This window comes from Phalacrocorax aristotelis, chromosome 3 (assembly GCF_949628215.1).
Source record: "Phalacrocorax aristotelis chromosome 3, bGulAri2.1, whole genome shotgun sequence".
Taxonomy (NCBI): domain Eukaryota; kingdom Metazoa; phylum Chordata; class Aves; order Suliformes; family Phalacrocoracidae; genus Phalacrocorax; species Phalacrocorax aristotelis.
The window spans coordinates 85,135,266-85,159,602 of NC_134278.1; the positions used below are offsets into that span (position 1 = coordinate 85,135,266).

At 40.1% G+C, this 24,337-nt stretch overlaps 2 protein-coding genes across 18 annotated transcripts in view; one reads left to right on the forward strand and one right to left on the reverse strand.

Moving 5' to 3' along the window:
- The window catches only part of MACROD2 (mono-ADP ribosylhydrolase 2), a 911,164-nt gene that overhangs the window by 105,497 nt on the left and 781,330 nt on the right, over positions 1-24,337 (forward strand). The window lies entirely within an intron of this gene.
- On the reverse strand, positions 7,071-18,591 carry FLRT3 (fibronectin leucine rich transmembrane protein 3). The gene is made up of 3 exons (XM_075088271.1): positions 18,473-18,591; positions 10,385-11,130; positions 7,071-9,264 (listed from the first exon to the last, which is right to left on the reverse strand). Exon 3 carries the CDS (start codon positions 9,217-9,219, stop codon positions 7,270-7,272), a length of 1,950 nt encoding a protein of 649 aa, XP_074944372.1. The 5' UTR covers positions 9,220-9,264; positions 10,385-11,130; positions 18,473-18,591; the 3' UTR covers positions 7,071-7,269.

Below are 24,337 nucleotides of genomic sequence, written 5' to 3' on the forward strand. Positions count from 1 at the left end.
GAAGAAAGTGACAGCATTGAGAGCAGCTTCCTAGGAATATATTTTTTTTTCCCCTTTTTCCCTTAATGTCTTGTATTTTTAAGCTCAGGTAACAGTGGAGAATTCCAGAATAAGTATCTTGTGATGTGCCTACCTTGGATTTAATTGCAAATTGAAAACTCTTTAAGGAGACTTTAGCACCATTCCGCTGTCTATCAACAAGTACAATTAGCAATGAAGAGGTTTTTACATGCAAATCAGTCATGTTTACTGAACAAACTCTCTCAATAAGATTAAAAAAAAAAAAGAGAAAGAGAGAGAAGAGTGTAGAGGCAGTGCTCGACCTTCTTGACCCTTCAAGGTACTGACAAAAATTTTTCTTGTAGTCAAACGCAGGAAGACATGTAACTGGGAGAGCTGAGGGATCTGTCTGAGATAGCTGTGGTTGAGCTGCTTATGTCCTACATGCAGTGCCGTAACTGCCATCACTGCCTTTTCTCATTGATCTGAGGAAATTGCAGGAGGTCAGCAATTTAGCTCCCCCAGTGGCACTCTCCTGTACCTGACTTTTTGCTTCATTTGGCTCCGAAGTGCCTAATTTCAGTGACCAAAACAACTTCCAAGATCTGGGAATATTGTGAGTTTTTTTCTTAAATTTTTTTTTAGTATGCTGTATGTCATTTCTGTATCGGGGAGAAATAAAAAGGCTTTTAATGGATGAAGTAGGTAACATGCCATTACAGAGTTCTTAGCATAAAATAACTGATTTAAAGACATTAGGCACAGAGGTTCTGTGTTATCAGCTAATGCCCTAAAATTACGTTTACTTGCTGGGTTAGCCCTTTCCCCATATATAGGCTGTCTTTAATGAGCTCATGTTCCTTATGGGCAGTATTCTGTCAGGTTTCAAAAATAAGCATCTTCAGCAGCTTTTGTGAAGATTATTAAAACCCTGTAAACAAACAAAAAACTCCCAGATGCCCTAGTTGTCCATGTTCTTGCGTCGTTGTTCAAACTGTGTAGAAAATGAAAAGACTGAGTTTCTAGTTTATTTCCAGTTGGAGGAGTGCAATGCAAATAACTTTTGTTTCTGATTAATGTAGTTTAAATAGAGGATAGGCATATAATACACACAATCAAAAAGTGCATAGGATTTATACAGGCTTGGGTTTTGCAGGTACTTCTGGAGTAAGAGTTATAACGTGATGTCTAAAATCCTCTGCTTTGTCAGAACATCACCATTCCTGGCCTGAAGGGTTTACCTTTTAAAAAAAAAGTTTATTTGCTTACTTTACCATTGAATAAACATCTAAGTTTAAGGAAGCCAAATTAACTCCACTTGATACAAACAGAGCAATAGCCTCAGATGACGTGTAAGGTGAGGACACTTTCTTACTCTGTTTGAGCTGCTAAGGTTTGTTTTAGTAATTGAGGAAATGATGTTAATAAAGCAGGCTCAAAGTTGGATGAAGGCTTAGATTTGACGCAGCGTGCGGTTTGTTACGCAGCCTGAAAGATCTCTGCTTCTAGTCCATAACTGTGCATATACGTACAGCTGCACATGTGCTTCTCAAAACTAAGAAGTCCCACATTTTGAATAGGACCTGACAGTGGTGAAAACTGATGTTGTTACTCTAGTGTAATTCTTGCAATAAAAGCAAGACTTTCAACTTCAAATCCTGGAAGGCATTATTGTGAGGAGAGACAGGAAAGGAAAGTTTGTGGGGAGCTCTTTTACCCCGTCAGCACCTGCCTTAAATGTGTATTGATGTGGGAAAGGCATTACCTTAAAATTGTCAACCAATTCACTTTTGTATCCAGTGGAAAAGGAAAGATTTGGAGTGAAATTATTTATGCCTCTTAATTAAAAAAAAGAAGACAAGAAAAACCGTAAACTTAAAAAAACCAAACGATCCCCATGGCCCCAGAAAACATCTGTTTTCATATAGAAAGCCAGTTGCCTAGGAGCCATTTATCAGGGACTAAGACCACTGGAGGAAATCAGTATTACATAAATCGGATGTGCATTTCTGATGTAAATAATATTATAAAGATTTTGCAAAAATTAAAAAGTTAAATTATGCATATGTGTGTAAATTTTAATCCTTTTGTAAATGATGTACCCACAGTTAATGATTAAAGAACATGGTGCAATCCCTTGGTTTTGAACAGTTAAACCTTCCCTGGCTGGGTCCGTAGATAGGTATTCCTTACGTGCAGCAAGGGGACTGGACCACACACCAGCACTTGGCTGTGATCCGCTCCCGTTTTTTGATTACTTAAGAGGGCTGTTCAGGACAGAGTATCAGCCTATATGAATACTATCAACCAGCTTGAACAAGTCAGATTATTTAATTAGCCCTATTAAGATGCTTCTATTCTTGAAAATTATTTATAAGTGGTTTTGCTGAGCTTAGAAGGTCCAGCTTCAGATTTCAAAAAGCGTTTTCGGCTTGTGTTGTTGTTAGTAGCCTTGAGGGGTTTTATGCCATGACTCCATAACATTTTCATCCTAAGACAACACAAAGGGGCTCTGAAAAGCAGTTGAAGTTGCATAATACACTTCTGAAGTCCTGGCCTGCAGGTTTCACGTGCCAGGGCATTTACGATGCCCATGCATGATGGACGCTTGCTCAGTTTCCAAAATGTGTGTTGTATGCCTTTGCCTTAGACCACTGATAATCCAGAGGATGGTTATTTCTTTAAACATGCATTTTGTTGAAGTGTTTTGGTTTCCCCCTCGGGCAGGAATGTTCCCCAGCCAGCATTTAAAGACTACTATAAAATGAATGTCTTGCTTGATGTCCAGTGCTGGTAAAATGCAGGCGACGCTTGTTTTGAGCTAGATGCTGTCACTGTTTTACTGAGATCCATATACATCATATGTTTTTATCTAGATTTTTTTGGAGAGGAGCAGGAAATAATTTGATGGAATAACTATTAAACTTAAATCAAACATGCATATTTAAAAAAAAAAAAAACAAAAAACCCCAACCAAACCACAAATATATTTTAAAGCAATGGTGTCATTGTGTTGTGTGTGGTGTCCCCCCCCAATTTTCAATGGTGGTCAATGCTGGCTTGTGCCTGAAAGCTTGTGTTGTTCTTCTGGTGCCAGTGAAGAAACAGTTAATTAAACAAAGATCAGTCCCAAGGTGATGCTGAAACAATATATGAATTTGGAGGCAAGGTTATATTGTTTTGAAAGCAGAAGTATCTGTGCGAATTATGGTTCCATCTGAAACAAATGTGGTTTGGATAAATCCAGGCAGATGTCATCTGCCAGTTCACGTTTGAAGATCTTATGCAACTTTAGTTGCAGGTGAATATGCAAAATTGCATCCTCTTACTTAGCAGAGAAGTCTATATATGTGCTTAGAGCGTTATGTCATCAGTAAATGATTTTAATAGCAAATAAGGCTCTATTACTTTTGCTCTTGATTTATTGCATTTGCTACTGTACATTTAATATGTACACATTGGCACAATATAGCTTGCATGCTAGCTAGTGCATTAGCAGAAGAAATGGTAACTCTGTTCCAAGACCATAATACTTTGATACTGGTACTGTTAAAGCCAGGAGAACAAAAACCAAGAAACCCCAACAGTTGTTGTGGTTCAGGCTGTTATACAAAGCTAGGAAATAATAGCTTATAAATGAAGCAAATTTAGTTCTGGAAGGTACCGAGATGAAAGAAAATTAATATGGTTTCCAAAGTACCAGGGGTTTTTTTTTGGAGTCAGCTTTCAGGTTAAAACAGAACTGTGAGCAAGTCAGGATAGCAATGTAAATAAATTTTTAAAAAGGGATAGTAATAAAGAATGTAAAAGATACCTGGCATAGTATTTTAATATGTAGGATACTGATTAAATTAACTCTGCACATAGGTTTAGGCAACAACAACAAAAAAAATCTGCTCCTTGCTCCACAATTAAATATTGAACAGTTGGCTGAAATAACATGGAATTAGAAAATTGAGATAAATTTAATGTGGATTAATGTTCTTTTGATAAACATGTTGAGTAAACTGCTCAATATAGTAATCCAGTTTGCCTATGTGTATAACTGTCTAATAGAATGGATTTATGCATGGAGTTAGGGAGCATTGCATGCATAGCTGCAGCACTACAATAAGTAGAAGAGTCTTCAAGAGATGGGCTTGATGTGTGAGTGGAATATAAATTTGCATAAATATAGAAAAACCCCAGAGTTTAGTTTTAAATCAATCTTTCACTTGCCAAAGTAATCTTAATATTATGCATGATGCACAAAAGTTGCTGTAGAACCTAAATAAGATCTTGTATGCAGGGATGTGCCATTTTTTCCATTGACCGCAGTTGTGGCAGGGGGACACCAGCTCTCTCTGCAAACCTGGCCTGGTTCTCTGCAGAGGACAGAATCACTTGTCCAGGTTTTTACTCTCTTTCTGCTGAAGGTGAACCAGGAACAACTGGGCCAACTTGTTGAAGTTGCTTTGGATTTGCATATTGCTGCTTCACAGTCCATAAATTTCACATGAAAAGTTCTTGTACTTAAGATTCGTATGCAATTATCTCGTCCTCACATGGCAAGTTTTTTATAGCCCATATGACCTTTGCATGGCATCACCCAAGATACACAGTAGATGGTATGTACCATTATCAGGCTACCTCTAGCTGAGGTACTTCAGAAGAGGCATGGGAGAGTACTCATTGAGTGTTATTTTACCGTCACCACGACAAAAATTTGGAGTCAACTAGGAGAGATGTTTTCATGTAAATAGCTTGAAAATCCAGCAAAACCTACTTAATTTTGTTATTGGAGAGCTGTTGGCAAAGAACTAGTAATCTCTTGCCAGTGATCCGGCCATTAAATCTCTCTCATACAATGGGTCCCCATATGCTAGCTTAGATGAAAAACAGGTCCGTATTCTCCAGCTGTGTTAGTTTTCCTTTCCTGCTTACTGCTTAGGAAGCCTTTTGCACATGAACGTAACAAGGCTCCACATGCCCAGTTTTGCCTTTCTCACCCTTCCCTATATTTGTATCTGATGGGAAAATAAAGCAAAAGTCTTGTTTAGCGCATTACACTGAGCTGAGCACACAGTTGTTTAGCATAACATGCCCCTTTCTGTCACTTTTGGCATCGTGGATCCAATCAGTGCTCCATGGGAAGGAGAACATGTGATTTGTGTAAGGTTGGTAGGGAAGCACAGTGCTGCTCCTCCATGTGGGACTCCTGCAGTTCCTGAGCAGTGGAGGCATTTCTGAAGGTGGGGTTGAGGAAATGGTACCATGGCATAGGAGGTTTGGAGAGGAACTTCCCTAGGCACATCTGGAAAATGAGGATGAAAATATCTGTGTGTTACTTGAAATTTTGGTTCTGTGCAGTTTGATGGATACCCTGGCAGGAGAACTGTTCGCAGGCTGACTGCTGAAACCATCAGTCTCAGTGTTTGTCACTGTTTTGCCTTGTTGCCTTCCAACCTTTACCACTCTTAGGGAAACAGGCGGGTGAAGGATGGCTAAGATTATCTTAAAATTGAATTGCATTTAGCATATATTCCTTTTTGTCTGAGATACTGTCCAAAATATTAAGTTGTTTCTGTTGGAAAAAAAAAATCCTATCTCAGAAGGTTGTAACTCCATGCCTTTCCTCCCTTTCACTATTGACACACTTCAAAGTTATGAAAACTTGTTTTCCAAATAATTATTAATAAAAAAAAACCCCTGGAAGTTTGATACTGTCAAGTTGAACAAAGAAAAAGAGGAATCTCATGACCTGAAGAGTAGTAGCTTCTGAGTGGGTTTCCTATCAGTGTCCTGCAGGTGTGTGGCATTATTTTGAACTAATTTTTCCAACTGACATTATCAATAAGACCAATATTTTTCATAACTGAGTCATGTATGAAAAAGTAGTTATTTTATTTTATTTTCTCCTGTGGGTTTTTTGTGGAATTTTTTTTTTTTTTAGTTTTTAAAAGCTTGATACATGTAGCGTTGGATCAAGGCACATACAAGACTGGCCAAAGGGCATACAAAGCACTTTGGTTTTTAGTTGAAGAAACAGAGGAATATGGCAACAAAGAGTGGCTTGGGGTTTAAACATGAAATAGCTCATAGTTCAGTAGGAAGGCAGAAAGAAGCATGTTACCTTACAGATTTATCAAGGAATTTCTGAAAACTGTGATAGTAATGGGCAGTATTCCTGACTGTAATGGCAGTATATTGAACGCATACCTGTATACTGTTTGAGTATATGCTTTAAAGTAGCTGTATTCCCCAATTGTTTGTTTACCTCTGACTAAAGTTTTTGAGCCCCTGCTTATATTGCCTGGGTTTTTTGTCCTGCTCTTCTTTTTTTCTTTCTTATGAAACTGCACTTTCAAGCCTTTTTCTGTTCAAAGCCGTTTCTAAGTGTTGTCTCTGTCCTTCTGCCCTTGCCTCTCAAATGCCTGTGACTGTCCATCACGGTTTTCTCTGTAATAAGCAGACCACTGGCTTTGATAACCAGAAATCTATCCCTAAACCATATCTACCCCCTTGGTTTGTAGAGCCTAGCACATATTTTTAAATTCCTTGTTCGAATTTGATTATGCTTTCTTTCAGGGATCAATGTTTTTTTAACAGGTGTTGACAGCTTCAGTCTTGTGCATGTCATCGATTTGGTTATTTTCATTTAAATTGGATTTCACCATTGTTGAATGGATATATCCAGACAGCTGATATTGCCCATTACTACACGCATTTTTGTTTATTGAATATTGTTGTGGTTTACAGATTTACTAGACCCAACATTGAAAGTTCTGTGAGTTTTTGCAACCACTTCTTGATCTTCCTGATTTGCCAGGTTCAACGTTGTTTTATTGATACCAAAGTGAAAAATGGCCTGTGCTTACACTTACAAGGATCTCAGATGAATGTTCTGACTGCTCAACATGGCAAGAAAATTCACTTTCACAGTCAACAAGTCATCTTACTCAGTAGAACACAAAAGTTAAATGGTCTGTAACTTCAATATTAGCAAGGAAAATACAGTACAAATTACTAAAAAATACTAAAATATAGAATTGTGGTCAGGTATCCCCACTACATTAATCGCAGCAGTAGCCTGAAATTTGAAACTTTTAATAAAAAGTTCTTAAATATAAATTATGTGGCAAATGTACAGTACATTGCTTTGTCAGTCTTTTAATCCAGTGTTTTGCAGTAGAACAGCAACTGTTAAGTCAGTCTTTCCTTGTTTTCTTTAAAAAACAAAACAAAACAAAAAAACCCAAAACCCAAACCAGTCTTTTGTGTCCTTCAGTATCATGAGTGTGAATGATCTGAATCTGGAATACCACTGTCTCTGTAGCTCCTGTTACTACTGCTTTCACTGTGGCTGTTCTTGTATAGATTCATGCCGTTAGGTGGGAAAATGGTGTGTATTACAAATTCCTCCTTGGACACTTGGTCATTGGTTATTGGTATCATCTGGAAAGAAGTCTCCCTGATTTCTAGGATGGAGTTATCCTTCTTGGTTCCTGCTTCGGCATAGTCGTCTTTTCTCCGCCGTCCCTTGCTGTAGGTGCAGTTCCGGGAGAATAGGGACCCATTTCTGTGGACATACCAGCAGACCAGGGCCAGCAGTGCTATGGCCACCAGCGCCACCGCACCGCCAATGATGGCGGCCAAGGGCAAACTGGAGTTTTTGTAAGGTTCTTTCTCCTGCTCCCGGTTGAGGGTCGTGGTAGGATTGTACATCTTAACAGGTGCTGTCTCAGTCTCGATGCATTCGGGTGTTTCGTTGGAGAGATAGATGTTGCTGGTTTCCATGGGAACCATGCATACACGGTATGGTGATTCTGGTTCGAGAGCCGTCAGCAAATAGTCGTTTCTGTCACCCGTAACTATTGTTTCAGTTATAGATCCAAAGGCAGGGCTGTGACCCATCTTGAGCCAGCTTAGCCTTAAAGCAGTCATTGGTAGTGCAACCTTCCAGGAGATATGAATAGTCTCCGTGCTTACAGATTTTACAAATATTGTAATGATTTTGCGTACTGGGCTTGCTGTGGTTCTGAGGTTTTTATTTAGGTTGGGAGTCTTGATGTCTGGTTGTTTGGTCACAGAGATCGGCCAGTGTCCCTGGGCCGGGTATAACGTGTTTGGTACTGCAGTAGTGATTTGGACGGTGCTCACCATGCCATCGTCCTTACAATCAAATAGTTCCACATTGAGGTCTTTGATAGCCATTCCACGTACTTTTTCTGGTGCCTGACACATCAGTCCACGTACATTAACCTTTAAAGGCAATGACTGTAACCAGTCGCGCACCCATTTCATTTTGCATCCGCAGTGCCAAGGGTTGTTGCGAAGAAACAGTTGAGTTATGTTGTCCAGATCATCAAAGACACCCTGAGGTAAATTGCTAAGATTATTATTGGACATATCTAGTCGATACAACTGCCTTAGGTAAGAGAAAGCATTGGGTGGCACACAGTTGATGTGGTTTTCTTGAAGATAGAGCTTTCTTAGGTTTGTTCCCGGCAAATTTACCGGTGCAGCTGTGAGTGAATTGCGGACCAATGACAATTCTGTAAGATTGGCTAGATTCATGAAGACTTTGTCTCCTAATCCATGATTATTTAGAAGATTTCCGTCTAAAACAAGGCGTTTTAGATTTGTAAGGTCTTGAAGGGACAGTTCTGAAATCGTGGAAATACGATTATCATCCAAGCGTAGCTCTTCTATTGTTTTAGGCAAACCCCAGGGAATGGTGCTAAGGTGATTTCGAGAGAGAAAAAGAAGTCTGAGATAGATGTTGTCCCGGAAAGCTCCATCCTCGATGCTAACAGCGGAAACTGAATTATCATCCAAATGCAGTTCTTCCAGATACGGAATTTGTGAAAGTGAATCATAAGTAATCGTCCTTATGTTATTCTCCTGCAAATGCAGTTCCTTAACATACTTAGGGAGGTTAGTTGGGAATTCGTCTAGGCTGTTGTGGTACAAATATATCCTTTCCACCCTAAGCAAGTTCTTCAGTTCTGAAGGAATCCCAGCATTATTTATTTGATTGTTCTGAAGGAAGAGGGTAGTAGCATCCTCTGGGATTCCTGTAGGAATAGATGTCAAATCGCGATCATTACAATATATGAAACCCACATCACAGCGACATACTGAAGGACATGGTTTGGCACTAACAGAATAAGGTGCCATGTCAAGTAACAGCCCTATTTTAGTCCAAACTAGGAAGATGCTCCAGGTTACACTAATCATGGTCAGGAATGATGAGATTTGTATACAGTTCTGATCTTCATCAATCTAAAAAAACCAAACAAACAAAATTATCCAGATCATCAGTGAAGAAACTGCAATGAAAATTCAACTTCAACATTACCAAAGACATCTGAAACATTCATATTAAACTAAAAATCAAGCTCGTAGACACATTTTACTTTCTTTTCCTTACATCAATAATTGTACTACTACTTGTACTGATTCAATTAAGTTAATAGGTTATCCTGCATAGTAATTGAAAATGACATAATCAAGTATGTCTGGTCTGTTGAGTTGTTTTGCTTAAGCAAGAAGACTCTAAGGATTGCTTCACATTTCATGTGTAGAGACAATCTTTGTTTGCAGATACCAGGTAAGTACAGAGCTGAAGTCACACCAGAGTTCAAGTAAATCACTCAGTATCTGAAAGATAAGAAGTAATTCCTATGCCAGCTAACTACCTAGGAGCCCTTAAATGAACTAAAACCCTTAACAAAACCCACAAGTTTAGGGGTAGCTATTTTGGAGGTTCAAAAAAGTCCTAATGGCAAAGCATAAAATGCAGACGAAAGAGCAAGGGCCTGCTAAAGACCTTTTTCCCAGGTCTTCCGAGTGCTCAATGTCACGTTGAACACCATACAAATATTGCAGCCTCCTTTTCTTGGTTTTTGAACTGGCATGTTTAAGAAGATGAATGTTAAAATTGGTAGGTAGCTAACAAACTGACGTAGCTGGTAGAGCTATGGCTTTCTAGTTGACTGGATGGAATATTTAATTACACGCTTAGTTTCATATTTAAATATTTGTCATTCTCAGAAGTTTTCTTACTAAGCAGTACACTAATAAGACTATTTGGCAGGTTTAACCACATTTTCCCATCTTATTAGTTCAAACCGTGCAGGGTAGGATAATATAAATTAACTCTTGAGACCAAAATTGTACTTTGCATTGGTAGTGTGTTTGTACATTGAGCTCAGGTAATTAGCATTTTTATAGCTTTTAAGACAACATAATTCAATTACCATTGTAATTACAGTTGTGAGAGCTTCTGCAGGATGGCCTATGCATTAAGCAGTGTCATGACCTTTTCTCTTGTGGGTTCATATATTAATTGAACTTTATTCTCTGAGGCATGAAAAGGAAAATAAATTAATATTGATCCTACCGTATTTAAAGGTATGAGTAACTTTTGTGCTTTAGAATATCCAGTAAAGGAATTACTTTGTTGCGAGTCTCTCTTATGGTTTACTCCATGGAGCTGTGTTTTCCTCAGTGTTGTTTACTCAGATGGTCCTTCTGGGTGGCATGTGTTTCCAGGCACGATACTCAATGAGCATTCCAACCAAGATTTATCATGGTACATAAGCACACCAGGCCAGGGCATAGAAAAGCTTCAGCTTCCCTCTGTTTTTGTCCTGGTGTAAAGTCTGTGAATGAAGAGCGTCTTTTGTTTGGTTTAATGCCAATAGCAGGAATTACTTTCTTTGTAATGCTTACAAACTCTTCTGTGCAGCGTGGTAGTCAGAGGTGGTAACTTCAGCGCCACATGATGGAAATTGTTCATTATGCTGAGGCTTGAAGGACGGTAGCCTCTACATGAGGTCACGAACAGGGCTGCTTTTTCCTGTCCAGAATTATCAGAGTATAAACTTTGTACAGTAGCTACATCCTGATACATCCATGCCTCTTTGAAAGAACCATTTTCCGACTCACACTTTTTTAACACTTGTTCCAAATTTGTAATGCAGGAAAGAATTCCTCCTGCGCTGCAAGAACACAAGTTACTCTACCATAGAAACGGTAGGCAATTCAGATTATTTTCTTCATTAAAAAAAAAAAAAAAACACACAAAAATATTATTTCCTTCCCAGAAAACTGCCCTTTTAAAGCTTTCCTTGAACTCTTAATTTCCTGTGAAAGCAAAAACAAACAGAAGAAAATAGGAATTAGTAACAACTGGTGGACACTAGTATTCAGAGCTGTGTCGTATCCCCTATATAAATCATGTGATGCTTGCTGTACACATGACTAGCACATCTCGTTTTCCCAAAATATTGGTATTTCAGCAAAATACAGAACTCTCTAAGAACACGCTTTGCTGTTTAGTCTCATGTTACCGCAGTTCTGCTGGATCTATCTTTTCCTTTCTTCCAATAGAAAATAAAGTTATCCTGAAATAACAGAGTAACAAAACCTTTGTAAATGATGTTTCCCAACTGAGGCTAAAACGGATGCTTGCTTTTGTGCTTTTGGTAAACTGAGGTAGAAGATGATCCTGTCCTTGGTTTTAAATGTAAAAGGAGCTAATTACCATTCAGTAGGTATTGCATGGAAGGGGAAATGTTTTCACTAAAACACTGTATTAATATTTCACATCTGCAGCATGCTGACTCTGAATTGGGGACTAGCTAGGCATCCGTATCAATTCTTTGACAACAGAGATATATATGAGAGTTTTGTCCATGAAATGTGCTCAATATGCTAAGTTGTCTGAACTTTTAAGCCACTGTATTTGTTACTTTGCATGGCAGCATCTGTGTTTAGCTTAGCATTTTATCTGATTTTTCTAATTTCAAAAAACAAAGAAAAATATTATCAGGCCTGGCTGTTGCCATTCTTTGAAGAACTTGAATTCTTTAGTTATTTTTGAATGGTATATTTTCACTCTGGCCATTTCATATCATTGTTGCAGAAAGTGTCCAGTGAGATACCAAGTCTGCATTCCCTGAGAGCATGCAGGTAGAATGTCTGAAATAGAAATGGTTAAATCTGAAAATAAAAAAATCCTTAACATTTACTTGCTTCTCCTTTTCCTGATGGCATGGTGTCTGGTAAACTGAACACAATCCTCAGTACTGACATGCTGGGAAGAAACAGCAGGCTGAGTAATGCTTGCTTAGCTGCCTTCCTAGGAGCTTAACAAGAGCAGCTTCTGGTCCCTTCATAAAATATTAGACCCAAACAGGAACAGTCTCTGTTTTACAACTCTTTCTTGCAATTTGAAGCAGGTCCATCATGAAACCCATCAGTAACACTCCTGTAGCAACAGGAAATATGCAATAATACAAAATTATTGGCATAGATACAAATTATGCTGCTCTTTTTCAGAGGAAAATGTTTACAATTTAAAAAATAAAAAAAACCACCCCACTTACTAGACAGTAACACTGTCTCTAGAGGGAATGGTAAAGCTTTTTCCCTCCTGATACTGCTTTCATGCTCATCTGAGCTTTGCTTTTGCACCTTGCTTTCAGCAGTTGTGTAATGAAAATAGCTTAAAATGAGACCCCCACTGTGGCATAAGTATTTTAATGTATGCTTTATTTAAGGCAAAAACTTAATCTGTGGTTTAGAATCTATTTTAGAATATAAAGGAATGAATATTTTTTTGTAAGTTATGCAATCAGTATAAAATGGAACAAAAAGGCTTCATATTCTTGCAGTGTCTGGTTTCCTTGGTCTGTATTACTGAAGTGTTTGGGGAAAGAAGTCCAGGATCTATTCCTAAAACTTTGAAATAAACAAATGCTTAATAGCTGTATGAAAAATGGTATCTTGTAGGAACTAATGTGAAGTTGAGGTAGAGGGTATTTTCTGGAAGTATATTGTGAAGCAAGAATACAAATTTGTTAAATAGGCCTTTCAAGGCTACAGTAAGTTTTAAGTACTTAAAAAAAAAAAAAAAAAGACCCCAACACAAATTTTCTTTAGAACTTTCAGAGCTGTAAAAAACGTGTTGGTATTAAGCAAAACAGAGGCTCTGGTATACATACATTACATACATTCATCCATGCATCAGAAAGTAAGTTTATTTGTTTTACCTTTCTAGCATATAAACTGTTTCCTCTTTGCTCCATTTGATAGTCATCCCTTCATTTATTGCCGCTATTATAATAGCAGTAATGTGTAGGATTAAAATGAAAGCACTAAAGCTCATTAAGTTCCTGGAATTTTTTTTATCCCTTCTCTCAAAATTACATGAAAACAAGAGAGAGAAAAATAAAAGCAGGTCTCTGGAGAAGATGACAACGTTTCAAAAATGTGGATTAAGACTATACCCCCCACTCCCTTTTCTAAACTTCAGGTTTTGATTGTTTGATATCTCACACTTCCCTTTTATATCTCAAGCCGTAGCTGAAAACAATGTTTTTGCATATGAAAGGCTCCACTGATCTGTCTACAGAGAAGAGGAGAATCCTGCTGCCATGCTCAACTTTCCCCTTCTTGAGCTGTCTCTAAATACTGCTAGACATCAAGTCCTTATAGCTGATCCGGCAGGATGAAAAGTGACCCCCACTGGTACAGACACTGTGTCCAGGTTTCTGCAACATCAAACTGGGAGGCTTCATGGACACATGGTTTTGAAAGAAGCCGTTACTTTTGAACAGAGTGGATTGTAGAAGTAGGTACTAAAATTCATTTTTTAAATGCAAAAAGGGCTATTTGTTGGTAACTGAAGGAATGTTGGAATAAGCGAACAGCAGCTTTTTTGCTTATCTTTATTCAGAGTTGAATGTTTTAATGAACTTTGCTGAACTGCATGGCTAAATTACTTTTCCTGGGACACTGTGTAAGCAAGTGAATTCCTACAGATAGCGGTAATGTATGAGCCTTGCGCATGTACTTATCGCTGTGGTACAGCTAAGCAGGGGGGCATCTTATTTTAAAATGTTCAAAGTAATTTGCCTGATACAAGAAAAATGTAGCAAAAAAGAACACTATTTACTGTAAGGTCTGGAGTCCAGCTGCATGCCCTGTACTGCAGGCAGGTGACAGAAAAGAAAATAATATATAGTTTGGGTATATTTGAAAAGTTGGGAGTTTTTTAAAAAGGGTGCCAAAGACATCCTTTCTTTCCAAGCTATGATAAAATGTGATTAAATTCAAGACCTGCTTCACTCCAGGTCACACAATCCTTATAGTTGAATTTCTAATCTACCTCTATGTTCCCTGGGCAGGAACTCTGATAGGTCGGTGTCGTCTTTCTAACCATCGAAGTAACAGGGGGAAGGGAAACAAATCTGTATTTTTAGGTTCTAAATGAGAAGAATATAATGTAAAGTTAACATTAGAATATACATTTGATAAGCCTAAAAATTTTGCTTAACCAGTGTATTTAAATTCCAGAATTACCTCTGTATTTGTTTATAACCTGAAATGTACCAGAAACATAAAATGTGCTTATCTTTTAAAATAGTTGTGAAATCTATCTGTTGCATAGATGGTCACTTTAGCTTGCAAAGGTCATGCTGCCTCTCAAATAGCTTCACCAACTTTTTTTTTTTAAAAAAAGGTTCTACAGTGCTAATCTACACTTAAAACAATGCCCAGACTTTGTTTTCTTTAAGTGTATTACTCAGCGTTAGTTGATCGTGACAGCAAAATGCTTTCTAAGCACCCTGTCTAGGAGCTGCAATTTCCATGATCACCTTATTTCATGAAGGTGCCCCAGTCTTTTGTTCTGTGCTAGGGAAGCAGAAGGTCCTCTTGCTCTCTTCCCAAGGCGGAAAGAATGCAAAGGAGTTTGTTAAAGTGCAAGCAAGCCCTTCAGTCAGGTTGTATCTGTGTGTTCTGGTGACACTTGGGGGTTTTAATCTGTTGGAGAAGGTAGAAAAATTTTCTTCCTTCTAGAAAATTTGCCCCCCTCACCCCGTGTAATAGTTGAACGTAATACTGCTTTTGTCTTCTAGTTGTAACTCAGGTGTCTTAAAAAAAATGCAAATCTTGATGTGATCTTCCCTCAAATGCAAGTGAATCTGACCTAGAAACGGATCCTGAGTAAAAAGCTTGACTCCACACCTAAGATGAGCCAAACCAGTATTTGGTGTAGAGGATGGAAATGAACTAAGAGTTGTTCTCTTCTGAAGTCTACTTTTAAAACCTTTCCTGGTGTTGAAGATGTTAGGTTGAAAAGATCCAGACTATTATACTATTCCTCCTCACTCTCTTGTTTTGACTACTCAGCTTCTCCAATGGTTGCATGTTAAAAAAACACTTTGAGTGGGAGTTTTGCAAGGGCTTTTTGTTTTGTGTTTTAGTGTTCTTTGAGTTTAGCCAGTTATGGCTTCTAGGTTGTCTTTGAGAACTGCTGCTGAGGTAACTCCCCCGTGCTTAAAATAAAAGAATAGAGAACAAATGCTGCCATTGTTTCAAGGTAAAATCCATTACATTTCCCTCATCACAAGTTTAGGTGGAATTATACCTGATAGGGGGTTCCTGGTACAAAATGCTAGGCATGTAAAAATAGTATTTAAACACTGGATAAAGTGTCAGTAGTTTTGTTTCTTGCTCTTTTAAAACAGTTGTTGGCTCATCCCCAGATTACTAAATTTTCTCCTCAAAAAACAAGATGTTAAAAAACAAGCTTTAAGAATGCTTGAATCCTTACAGCTCATGAAAGGGAGAAGGGAGTTTGATGATACAATATATTTACTCAACACTTCCCAAGATGCCTGCCCTAAGTGATACTTGGTCGCTTATTAAAAATAAATGGAGGCAATCACATAGTAATTCTTCTGTGCATTCCCGTGCTTTGAAGTGATTAAGGAAAAGCCTTTAGATATAACTAGCCATTACCATCCATGCTTCCTGCTAGAAGGAGACAAAGATGGCCATCTACCACCTGAAGCCACTTTGAATAATTGCAACACAAAGTTTGCAAACTCCAGCAATTGCTTTGATTAGTCACCATTGCCTCACATAATATCCTTCAAGTTTAGCTACTGGTGACAAAGGAAAAATGAAAAAAAAAAAAAACCAATCCAGAAAGACATCTATTATTTTGCTCTTGCTGCAAAACACATACACTTTGTTTCTGAAAATGAAAGCTTGCTGTGAGTTTACTACAGAGTTTTTTGCCCACTGGGGGGTGGTACATGCTACAAAAACTGTGCTTTTAAGAGCCACAAGTCAGATGTTTTTTGCTGCTGTCCAGGTTTAATTACAACAAAGCCTCCTGTTGAGAAAAAACAGAGGTAGCCTCCACAGGAGGGAATAATAATTAAAAAAAAAAAAAAAAATCGCTCTTTCAGCGAGTTTAGACTCTCACTTCCCGTGCAGGTTGTATTGACTACAGTATTTATCTGTTCGTTCTCCAGTTAAAATAAAATGGTATGTATGTACAAAAAACAAGAAGAGAATTAGCATTTTAAATATATGCCAAGGGTTGTCACTGTTTGTGGTATATAGGAGGAGCACAGAAGGCAGAAAAAAAAAAAACACCCCAGCTTTTAGAAGTGGTTAAATGTAGATGGAAAAATAGAAAAGCTTCATAACAGTATGAATAGAAGAATTAGAATAACCTCAGTATATTTTAAGATAATTGGCTATCTGCAAACCCAGGTATACCTTTTGTTTATGAAATATTTGAAACCCGCTCTTAAGCAGGGCTGTATTGTATGGTTTTAGAATAAATAGAAGGAAACTTGAGGGTGGTTTTGATTTTCTTTTCTTTCTTGAGGGAGGGAAGGGCACCAAAACCCCTTAAGTATGATCTAATGTGTGGCATATATTGACAAGGAAAACACATACTGATCTTTCTGGTTTATAGCAGATAATTCTTGCCTTTGTACACTTGAACTGACAAATGCATTTTTCACTCTAATGCAAGGAAACATTCATTAAGATGCCATATCCCCAGGCAATAGATGGTGAGCATAATTGATGCTTCTGTCTTTTTGGGTAGTATATTTTAGGCAGGGAAATTTGGGTCAGGGTAATGAAATGTGTTTTTTTAAGTCTGAACGTTTTCAGCTTCTTTTTATACTTTTTCTGTGCATGGAGGATTTACATGGCAATGCAAAACATGACTCTTCTAAGCAGCAGGAAGAAAATTCATTCAAGCTGAGACGCTCTTTAGCAGGAATATGATTTAATTGTAAAACAATTCTGCATTTCGGTGTAAATCTGGTGTACAAAAATACTCTGCTGTAGTCTGTTAACGGACCAGAACCGATCCCTTGGAGAAGGGAAGCAACTCGCCTTCAGTCCAAATTAGTAACCCATGGCTAACAGCACTCCACGAATTAGTTCATTACATGCACTCGTCACTGCGTTTGCAACGCTCCTTACAACTTTGGATGCGTCAGGGTTGCGCTCAAACCCCCTTGCGGGCAAAGATACTGAAATTTAGGGCTGAGCCAGAAAGGCGGCTGCGTGTGTAAGCGCAGAGCTTTCATTTGCCAAGGGGGTGATGTTGAAAAACTAAGCAGAGACCGAAAGAAAAAAAGAACACACCCAACCCCAAAAATCAGGTAGCTGTGGGAGATGCTGGGCAGGACTGCTGTGGTGCGTGGGGAATGTGGGGATACCCGAGCTTCGCCTTATCGACTTAAGTTACAGCTCCTAATTGTGTTGGAGAAAATTGGTAAAGGAGAAGACTCGGGCACATCTGGCAGTCGTGAAACGGTTTGCGGGGCGAGCAGAACAGAGAGATGAAATGTGCAAAGGAGTAAGTGGATGAAATATTTATTTGCGAGCCATTGCGTTTGCTGCACTTGTAGGAGTGCAGACAATCACTTAATAAACTGAAAACAGCAGAAAAGTTGATGAAAACTAGGCAAGGACCTTCTGAATGCCAAGAGGATAATCGGCTGGCTCTTCTTCCCAAAGAAAGTGGGGCGTTTTTGAGGAAATCGGGGCCTGTTGCATTCTTTCTGAACGTATGTGCAACCATTTTGTTTCCCATCTCCCCGCCCGCAGACTTTGTGCGTGAGGAGCGAGCGGCAGCGCTGGGAGGGGGCGCAAACGCTTTTGCCTTTTTTTTTAAATATATGCAGCAAGGGGGGGGGGGGCGGGAAGCAAGTTTCCAAACCAGGGAAGAAATGCGGGGTGCGGGCAGGAACAATCACTCCCCCCGTCCCCGTTCAGACAAGGGCCTGGGGTCCCAGCCCCGGCGAAGCAGCGAGAGCCGGCGGCCCCGCGGCGTTGCTCCGCGGCTCCCTCCGCCTCCGCGGAAGGCGGTTTTGCGCTCCTTCCCGCGAGGCCACTGCACCGCCAGCACCGCAGGGTCAGTTTGGGGAGAAGGCTTGCACCCCGAGCCTGGGGACGGCAAAGGCCGGCTGGGGGTGCCCGTTGCACACCCTGCCGCGCAGCCAGCGCGGAGTTCCCGCCCCAGCGCCCTGCCCGCACCCAGGGACTGGGAGGGGGGCGGGGGGTGCCCAAACTTCCTGCCGCATCCTCCTGCTCCGCACCCCCACCCCCCCATACCGCGACCTGCGCAACTCCAGCGGAGAAAGCGCTGTCCCGCGCTTACCTGCGGGGCGTGAAAAGGAGGAGATCCCAGCTACAGCGTATCCAGGGGAGGCGCGGTGCGGAGCGCCGGGCACGGAGCTCGGCGCGCGCTCTCAAGTCGCGGCGACAGCGGCGAGCCACGGGGGCGGGTGGAGACGTCAGCATGGGCGGGGCCAGCGGGAGGGGCGTGGCGGGGCGCGCCGTGCGGTCGCTAGGGGGGGCTGCAGGAGGCGCCATGGCTGGGCGGTGGCGGGGGAGGGGCGGTGGCGCTTCCTCGGGGTGGAGAGCTCTCGGGCGGGCCGCACGGCCTACGGGAGACCGCACCGTTGTTTTTTAGTGCGTTTCCCCGCTTTTTCCGGCAGGGGAGCGGTGGTGACGCTGCCGGCTGTGCCGGGAGGGGGGTGGGCGGCCCCTCGGTATGTCAGCGCTGCGAGTTAAACCCCGAGCGAGCGGTGTCGTTGTCCCGTCGGGGCGGGCAAGGCTTGTGAGTGACTCCCGGCCCCTCTCCTTCCCTTTGGCCCAAAGATCGGAGTGGTGGTGAGTCGCACAAGCCCTTTTAAAAGAAAAATGGTAATAAATCGGCGTGGGTTTCCTCAGCCACCACAAGCAAATGGCCGTGAGCATTGTTGCTTTGCTGGCATTGTCCACCAAAAGCAACGGCTGTGCAGTTGTGTTTTGCTCTTGGTGTTGCAGGCGATGGCTTCAGGAGGTTCAAGAGTTTTCTCGAGGTATTAGGCCTTAATGCTGTTTAAACTCAGGAAGCAGATAAGAGTTGCCTGGTTTTTGTGCTCCACCCAGGACGGCACTTGCTTGGAGATACATTATTGTTCCTGGTGAGGCTGAGATTGAGGATGAGCAAGGCCCAGCTGGCATGCAGTCGTCAGGAATTTTTTTGTTGGAAAAAACCGCTTCTACTCTTCTAACAAAACCTGAAATTTATGGTAGCCATGGGACAAGCTAGAGAATATATTCACCAGTTGTTTTTTAATAAAACCCAGTTTCCTTTTATTCGTAGCTTACTACCTCACACAAGTAGTGTTGGATTTGGCATATGCAGTTGTTGTTTCCACTGTTGGGTTTTCTTAAATTTTCCATCAAAAAGTGGGTTTCTTTCGAGGCTGACAGCCGCTGCTTTCATGAATACCCTGCTCTCCTCGTTAGTGGTGCACAGGCGATCTTTGCCATCTCCTGCAGTGGTTTGACCACACGTGTTTGCCAGCACAAGGAGCTGGTGTCCGGGCGAAGGCAAGCTCCAGAAAACTGTTTCTGCTCATCCCAGTTGTCCTGCAGTTGCGCTTTTTGCCGGTATCAGAAGATGGCAAGGTCGAGCTCCATTAAGTTTAAAGAGAGCTTGATTTCTTTAAGGCCTATAGAAACTGCCAGATAAAGTTTGAATACTTAAATCCCCTTTGTTTATATTTTGGCAAAAACAAATACAGACAAACTAGAAACTGTCAAAGCTCATCCTTTTTCAAGAGGAATTTTAATTGATATTTGAATGCTGCTTGATGTATTTGGTATTTAGATGTTTGAAATATTATATACGTGCTATATTTATTCAACTAATTAAAAAAGAATCCTAGATTGATTTCCCTTGAAAACGAGGGAAAGGGATTTTTTTTCTCTCTCTCACTTCACTTCTCATCTTCATCTGAGGAAAGTAAAAACTAATAATAAATTGACTTCAGGTTAAGGTACAATTGTCTATATTGACAGTCCTGACAGAGTGAGCTGTGCCCTGATCAGCTCGTTATATACAACTGTATTGCATACACGCCTTAACCTATATATAACATGTTATGTGCATGCCCGTATGGGTACATATGTACATGTACTATACAAATACTGGTATGCCTGGTATTATAGCATGTCTGTGTCTCATTGTGTGGGACAAGAACAGTGGGCTATGGTAATGCAGAAGGCGTTTTGAGATGCTGTGAATATCCTGTAATTTTTTTTTTTTTTAACTGAGATTCTGTTAAGATTATAGTAGCATTTTTCAAAAACCTCATGTATTTGGTATTTCTCATAGTTGACTTAGTTGTATTAGTTAATAGATTCCAGTGTTACATTGGTAAGCCTTAACACATATCTTGGCGTTATTCATAAAAGATGTATGTAGTAGGCATTCAGCTATCTTTCAGTTGTATTCCGCGGCTGGCCCAGTGCTTGTGGCACCAGCTAGAAATTACAGTACATATTCCTGGAGATTTCCAAAGGGCATGTGAGAAATAATTAGATTTTACTGGGTCACAGCTGCTCTAGAGCACTGAAAGGTCTTTAATGTGCCGTTGCAAGCAGATTTTTGACTGCATTCTTCTATGTAAACTCCTTAAATATACTTCTTAAGAACATGCATAGCCTTTAAAATACTCGCCACAAAAAACTTCTGCATTGAGAACTTGACCACATTCTCCTTCTTATTCTTGAAACGTAGAAATTCAAGGCCTTTTGAATGCCAGGAGAATAGAGGAACTCTGTTAATACTGATGGAGTTACTCACATATGGGGAATAGAAATATGCATGTGTGAAATGGATGTGTCACATCCTAGGACTATAATGGGATGTTTTAACTGAAAATAGTTAAAATAGTCTATTACCTGTATTTTGTTTATAAAATTAATTAATGCTTGCGGCATGGACATTAAAGTTCTTGTCAGACCTATAGGGAAACTACCATTCCAAAACATGGCAATCTTGTTAACGTTTAATGGGTTGTGAGAGAGTTTAAAAGGTGGTAGATGGGAAATTCAGAGTACTTACATGACATAATGTGTTTCAAAGAATTTTAATGCAAGTTTATGACACACACTTGCATGGTCAGTGTGATAATGATGATGCTTGGGGTTTTTTTTTTTCCCCCTGAGCACCCTGCTGATATGATGAGAATCGCAGTTCTGGGAACTTCCTCAGCCAAAGATTGACCTGAATGACTGTCACTGTGACTTGACAGGTGTTCTGTATCTACTTTGTCCTGCTGTAAACCAGGTTCCAGTCATAAAAGTTTCTGGGCAGGACATTTATAAAATGTTAAGAAACCAAACACATTGACTGGGAAGTGAAACTGAATCTGAGATCAGGAGAAAGCTGTCTTTGAGCATCAAAACTGAACCATTGCTTCTTTGAGCTTCCCAAGGACAGATCTCTTTTAGATAAAGCTGAGAGTAGTAGTTTGATATTCAATGAAATACCCTGAAATGAACATTAGTGGTTTTTAGCTTTAGGTTTGTATCAGGTTATATTGATTTTTCAAAGCAGGCTGTCCCAAATCCAAGCTAGGCATTGGCAGATTTGTAGAGACATCTAAGAAAAGAAAACACTATAATATATGAAGTTTTATATGATACATGTCCTACAAGGTTTTCTGATATTGACTAAGTACAGTTTCTCAGTAAATACGGATTGCAGTTTGTATTACAGTTTAAACTTTAAATGATCTGAACCATTTCAAAATTAGAATCCAATTTTTTAGTACATTCTTTCAAAAATAAATGCCTGTCAAATTCAGCTTTCAGCATTGTGTGCATACGTAGAGTACTTTGTCAAAGTTGGTGCTCTCTATCAAATACAACAAAATGAAAATGTAGTTGTGGAAGACAGTCTACAGTAGAGCTAAAAAGGTATGAATAGTCTAAAGCTAAACACTTGTTTACAATGAGGTGGGCTCAAGAGTGCTGCTTTTTTTTTTCCCCTGACAGAGGAATGTGTGAGAGGTAATAGTTATAATTGTGATTATTCTTTTGTTTGTGAGGGCCAGATTAGACCACTGCACCTGTGTTTTCTGCCTTTCCTGTCCCTTTTCTCTGTGCTCCCTCCCTGTTCTTCCCAGCTCCCCTAAACAGCCCCAGGGAAAAGCCCTGTCAGCTTAGGAACACCCCTGATGTAACCACATCTCTATTTTTCCTAACGCAAATGAACAGTTTTGCTTATCAGATCATGTGCTAATGATAGCAAAATTAAGTAACGTAATGGGGTACTTGAAATTGCAAAGCCTATGAGGAAGTTACTTTTTTTATTTGCAGAACATACAGAAATGGATAAAGAAAGCTGACTGGGTAAAGTCCTTACTGAGAAGGTTTGGTCCTAATGCTAATGGCCGACTGCTTTTTGTATTTAGAAAGCAATTTCCTGTATTTATTAGCTGTCGATCCATGAAGCCACCACGACAAAGTTCTTAGGAGAAACAGAGCTGACTCCTTCACAGCTATGAAGAATATGGAAATTTTGCTTGCAAACTTGGCAAAGTAAGCGATAGACTTTCTGTACACTTGATGTGGCTTTGAAAGTGTGTTAAGCAAAGGAAAAATAGCATTCCCTGGAAAAAACCTTGAAAACTTCGAGATTGTTAGTAATGTCTAGTATGTGTGAGGAAGAACCCTGCAGAGGACAAAAATACTGTTGTGGCCTGAGGGTATTTCTTATATTTGCAGGTTCAAGCATTTATGGATTCAGCCCAACAAAGTGGTAAATGCATTTTTACGCCTGCCTCTATATAAGGGCTTTCAGTAGTAGAGAAATACTTCACAAACAAAAAGAAAAATAAACCTCCTGAAATGGCAAAAAAAAAAAAAGTATTTCTGGTGCAGTTGTGGGCTTGGACTCTTTTTCTTGGAGCTTTAATTGCTGCTTATGCAGCAGCTGCCCAAAGGTAGTCTTAAAGAGCAGAGAGATATGCAAGGCCATAGTCATTTGTGGCTTGCTGAGAAGGGGCTTGGGATGGATGAGTCCTTTCTGTCCACGTTCCTGTTTATGTGTGGCCTGTTGGTGCTTGTGAACTCTTTGCTGCTCCTACTGTTGACTGTTTAGCTACCGGGCGGCATCTGTTTGGTGAGAATTCCTATTTCTTTTTGGATTCTTTGGCTCTAGCAGGTATATAGCCATCATTTGAAGACTAAGTCTGCTTTCTCCATTACTTGAGAAGTTGGGCAGTTTTCAGGAGACTTGTTGGATGAAATATCTGGGTGCTGGAAGTTAAATAACAAAACATGAAAAAAGTAATCGTAAGCGCACTTAGATTACAGGTTCTCTTGAAGTGTTAGTTACCGAGATGTGGGGATTATTTGACTGAGTATGACTTCGCTTTACAAAATTAAGACCAGTTCTCACAATAACTATCTTGACTCAAAATTAGATTCTCTCAGACAAAGCAATATTTTCATGGAGGAGTTAACGTTCCCCTGGTGATGTTTTTTATGGTGGAATTTCCCCTCTGCTGAGGTAGAAGTTTAAGCAGTGCATGTAGCTAAAAGAACAGTTATATTTCCGTGTGCAGTTTTCATAAATCTTTCTTCTTCATGGCTATATACTGAGAGCTCGAAATTCGCGTTCTTTCTCGCAAGTTCAGGCCACCAAAAGAGTTGTTCTCGTGGTCCTTTCTCTTTGTCTTGTTTTACTTCCTAACAGCCCCAGAGTTTTTGCCGCCTCTCTTCTCACCATTGTCGGCCTCTCTCTGCCAGGCTTTCTGCGTGTGCCTTGCCTCTTACCCACCTCCTCTCCTCCTCCTGCAGTGCCCAATAGCTGCTCTTCTCCACATCAAACCCACGCAGGAGAGTTTACATTCCAGCTCTTTGTGCATTTATCTTCTGCCATGAGAAGCAGCTCCTGCTGAACGCTCTTCTCTCCCTCATTGTCCTCCCTTGGCCCCCTTTTACATGTTAAAGAGTTTCCTATTTTCTTTCCTTTCTCTACTGGTTCCAAACAAGGCGAGCAGTTTCACATAGGTCTAATCCTGTAAAATGACAGTGGCTAAGTTCTGTGCAGATCTAGAATGTAATAATTACCCAATTTGAATATTTAACATTCTTTGTAAACTTAAAGCCATTGCGTGGATATAGTGCTGCTGAAGGCTTTAGGTAGTTATCTGTTACCTCTAAAAAAATGTACACG